Here is a 4,713-nt window from a genome sequence, read left to right as displayed (position 1 = left end):
CAGCCCTCTCCAAAGTGAGAAAGGGGCAGGAAAACACCCACGCTTTGGTCACCTGGTCCTCCACCAAAGCCTGTCTGGCCATATCCCATCACCTCATTCACCAGTACAGGCTGAGAACCGCTCTACTGAAGAGGACATGGGTGTTATGGTGGATCTTAGGCTGGAAAAGAACCAGCAAGCAGCGTGCACTGCAGACAAGGCAAAGTACATACCGTGCTACATTAGGAGGTTCGTGGTCAGCAGAGGGAGTGGAATTGTTACCCTCATTGATTCATCGCTGGTGAGGTGTCCAGTTTGGAACCACACTGTTCAGGGGAATGTTGAAAGACAGGAGAGGGCCCAGCGAGTTGATGGAGGAAATCCTTCCCCTCTGCTCAGCACTGTGGAGACATATCAGGAGTGCTGCGTCCAGCAAATGCACAGAGACTTGGGAATCTCTTATCCCAAATCTCACTTCCCCAGATCTTTATTCCAGGGAGCTGGAAGCCTTCTGCTTTTGTCAGGAGGCATGGAGGAGTTCAACAGCTTGAGAGGTATGGCTGGCAGGGATTTGTAGTTCATTAGCCCAACAAGCAAGCTTTTGGTGGCTGGGCAGGAAAAGGCTTTGGCACTTGTCAGGCAGGCTCAGAGCTGCTGTGATGCTCTCTGGACCCGGTTAGGACTGTCCCTGCAAAACATTTGCTTTTGGCCAGCAGGAACTCTCCCAAGGATCCACTTTTCACTGGAACACTTCTGACCTAGGTAGCTTCCTCCTCTGCTTCGTACATGGCCACCAACGTCTTGAAGCATCTCACAGGCAATGGGACTCCTTCGGTCCATCCTCCTGATACCCATAAGCGGCAAAAAGGATTAGTGCAGGCAAAAATCCAGATGCCAGAGGAATGGACATGACTGAAGGAGCTGGATATCCATACTCCCTTAGCAATGCAAGCCTTCCTCATCGAGACACGCAGCCTAGGCACAGTGAGGTTCCTGTGAGCCCTGGAAGATGTTTGCAGCTCCTTGTCTCCTAGCCCTTCCACACTTGGCTCTCTGGTAGCAGGGATTTCAAACCCTCATAACTCAAGTCTTTCAGCATCATTCTCTGCTGATTCAGGCTGATTTTTTTTTTAACCTCAAAGTCCTGCTCAGCCACTTTGAGATATTCCAGACATTTTTCAACCATTTATTTTTATTGAAACCAGCCAAGTCTCTGTATACATTGGGCGCTTTTTTATCTTTTTAATATACAAATCAGTTTAAAATAGTGTGTAAGTCAGGAATGATTTGCAAATTAAACTGTCAAACCCTGGCAGGAGTTGTCACTGACACCCTTGGTTTGAAATCTCCCGGCTGCTGTTGCTGTGTGTGCAGATCTCTAGAAGATGCCACACAACCTGCTTGTTTTTTCTTGGAAAATTCAGCCATCCTTTGATTTTAGGAAAGTCTTACAGTTCCTGAAAATGCTGCTGCCTGTCCCCCTCTGATGGGATCACCTGGCCAAGGGAAGGGATGTGGTATTTTAGGAGTCAGACACTGGGGCTATGGTTGTGCCAGTAGGTTGGACAAATATCTTCTAGCTGCCAGCACTTTCCTGCTCCTATGGCAGGGCAGGAAGAGCCTCCAGTCAGGAAAAAGCTGCTCCAATGGAGGAAGAAATCCAAAGAATAAGTGCCATGTTCAGGAAACAAGACTTGGTAGGAGCCTCATGTTGACGCGACTCCCTGTCGCAGCAGAAAATGGCCTGTGCCCTCCATGAGCATCAAAGCACCCCACTTGGACTCAGCAACTCTGTCTTCTCATAAACCCTGTTTCTCTGGGCCATTTACCACGTATTTGGCTCAAACACAACCACATGTAGGTCCCCCCGACTTTCCCTTCTCCTTTGCTCCTCTTGGCACAATTCACTTTTCTGCTCTTGCTCAGGCCTTAAAACCACTTTTGCACAGGGCAAAGGAAGCGAGGATTGTGTGTCTACAAAATATGCATCTAGAACCACTGGAAGCATTAATTATATACCCAGGTATTTTCCTAGAGATTTTTGGCAATTCCGTATTGACAGATGAGACACTGAGAGTACAGCAGTATATACAACTACTGAAGATGTACAAATACGTTGGGTAAAGTGTTCTTAGGTGACAATATTTTGAGCCCTCATGAATGCTGACATAACCATCAATATACCTATGTTTCTTTTCTTCCAGATCGCTGGGAAGTCTGCAACCATGCCAACCTCTTCCACCCAACTGCCAGCCCTTGACTCTATGAACTCCACCCAGCAACCCAACTCCAGCATCTACTTGTTCTCCAAGTTCATTCACGCCGACACAGAACTGTACACAGAATTTTACAGCCTGTGGATTGCCCTGATGGTAGTCAATGCCATCATTTTCCTGGTGGGAGTCGTGCTGAACAGCTTGGCGCTGTATGTCTTCTGCTTCCGTACCAAGACCAAAACCACCTCTGTTATTTACACCATTAACTTGATTGTTACCGATCTCTTGGTGGGCTTTTCCTTGCCTGTCCGGATCATCATGTTCTATAGCGCAGGGGACTGCCTAAACTGTTCCTTGGTTCATATCTTTGGCTACTTTGTCAACATGTACTGCAGCATTCTCTTCTTGACGTGCATCTGTGTTGACCGCTATCTGGCAATTGTACAGGTGGAGGCCTCACGTAAATGGAGGAACCCCACCTGTGCCAAGGGGATCTGCGTCTTCATTTGGATCTTTGCCACTGTGGTGACTTTCTCCATCCTGACCATGGCAATAAAGTTTGCCGAGTGCTGCCTCTCCAAGATTCTGGTCCTGATGGTCTGCGAGTACTTCTTCCCCCTCATCATAATCATCTTCTTCACTACCAGGATTATGTGTGCTCTATCCAAGCCCAGCCTCATGCACCAGAGTCGGGAGAGGAGAATGAGGGCTGTGCAACTCCTTATCACCGTCCTCATCATCTTCATGATCTGCTTCACTCCTTTTCACGTGCGACAGGTAGCAATCTCCATCAACACAGGCATGCCCCATGATGTCAGCCTCCTCGTCTACCATGTGACAGTGACTCTGAGTAGCCTCAACAGCTGCATGGACCCCATTGTCTACTGCTTTGTCACCAATAACTTCCAGTCGACCATGAAAAACATCTTCAGGAAAAACGAAGCAGAGCAAACCAGTGCGGACATCCTGGGTATGAACAAGAACTCCAAGGGCTCCAATGCAATCATCGCCTTCTCAAACACAATAGGAAGCCCTGTGAGCTTGCCGTCACCGAGCAGTGTCCAGATATAACCCACATCCGATGGGACACGCTGCAGTAAACCAGTGTAATGATGCTGGAATATTGCTAGGATGCACGGTACCATTGTCTTTGACGTCTTTGTTTTTTAGGCTGAGGTTCAGAATGACGGTGGTGGAATTTATTCCTCAAGAACATTGTGGTCTGTTTGGAAAATGGAACTTGGAGTGCTGTTAGTACCAATACAAAAAAAAAAAGTTTATTAATTACTGTTCCCAACAGGAAACATTTCTTTGTATTTTAATACAGACATTTTGCTAGCAACAAATTCTTTACTGTGGTTTTTGTGTGTGCGTGTGTTTGACATCGTAATGGAACACTCCCAGGGTGACTTAGAAAGCAGGAAATCTGTTTCCTATGAAAGCCTTTGGGTCTTGGGCACGTGCTTCAGAGTAAACGATAAGAGAGATGTTTCCAGAGCTATCCACTACAAAGATTTTAGATACCAATGGAGTGGGAGAGAAAGTATTCCAACCCACCTGTCACTAGTAACTACCCATTTGTTGCTGAAAAAGTCTGAACCTTCTCAGGGAAGAGAAGATGAAGTCAAGCAGTAAAGTGTCCTCTCACTATTTCAGCCATAAGGGAAAATACAAGCAGGTGTATATGTTTGCATACACATTCTCTGGGTCTGGGGAGAGGTTAAGGATATGTTCCACCTTCATTTGGATCACTAAATCCCCTAAACTGCAGATGAGCATACAAAAAAGCTGTGAAAATGAACATGCTTTCCAGCAAACTCTGCTGTTCCGCTCTTTTTCCCTGAAGAACAGCCAAGATGAAAAGCAGAACCAGACTATGATGCTATACTACCCTTGTTCGATTTTTCTTCCTGGCATGTTGTGGAATCAGGGCTTGCTCTCCTAATTCCCACTATCAGTCCATCCACTCAGTCACTCAAACGCTGATGCTTCCAAGGGCAGAAAAAGAACCCATCTCAGGCATCCAGGTTGAAATTCACCCCAGTGCAAAGCCTCTGGGATGATTTAAGTGCCGTGTTTAAAAGGTATGTGAGGCTAAGGAGGCCAGAAAATACTGTCCACAATAGGGGGTAAGTGTTTTAGATTACACTGTACCAATTAAGCAATGTGAATACAAAAAGTTATCCTGGGAAAACAGCACAACCTGCAGCATGAACAGCAATAACTGGTGTTACTGCTCCATGTCTCCTCACTCACACGCCTATTGCCCCTCCAGCTGGAACTCTACTATGAATTCATCAAGTCTAGTGAGCAGCTTTTCCCGGCACTCGCTAGCGTTACCATTCAGAATGACAGGCTTCATGGTTGGTCCAAGCTCGAGCATCCCAAAGTACTCTGCTTCTCCAGGGTCTGACCATGGGACAGCCATCTCCATTTCACAGGAACACAACATAACCCATGCTTCAAAGTGCCCCTTGCAACTGAGTTTGCAAGAGTTTGCCTCTTGCAACACGTTTCC

The 4,713-nt window shown here is 46.7% G+C and overlaps 1 protein-coding gene across 1 annotated transcript; it reads left to right on the top strand.

Moving 5' to 3' along the window:
- Positions 1-2,165: 2,165 nt before the first annotated feature.
- GPR20 (G protein-coupled receptor 20) lies at positions 2,166-3,266 on the top strand. Its single transcript, XM_074145746.1, has one exon. It carries the CDS (start codon positions 2,166-2,168, stop codon positions 3,264-3,266), a length of 1,101 nt encoding a protein of 366 aa, XP_074001847.1.
- Positions 3,267-4,713: the final 1,447 nt, after the last annotated feature.

This window comes from Numenius arquata, chromosome 3, assembly GCF_964106895.1.
Source record: "Numenius arquata chromosome 3, bNumArq3.hap1.1, whole genome shotgun sequence".
NCBI lineage: Eukaryota > Metazoa > Chordata > Aves > Charadriiformes > Scolopacidae > Numenius > Numenius arquata.
Note: the sequence above shows the minus strand (reverse complement) of the source record. Positions and strands in the feature narration are given on the sequence as shown.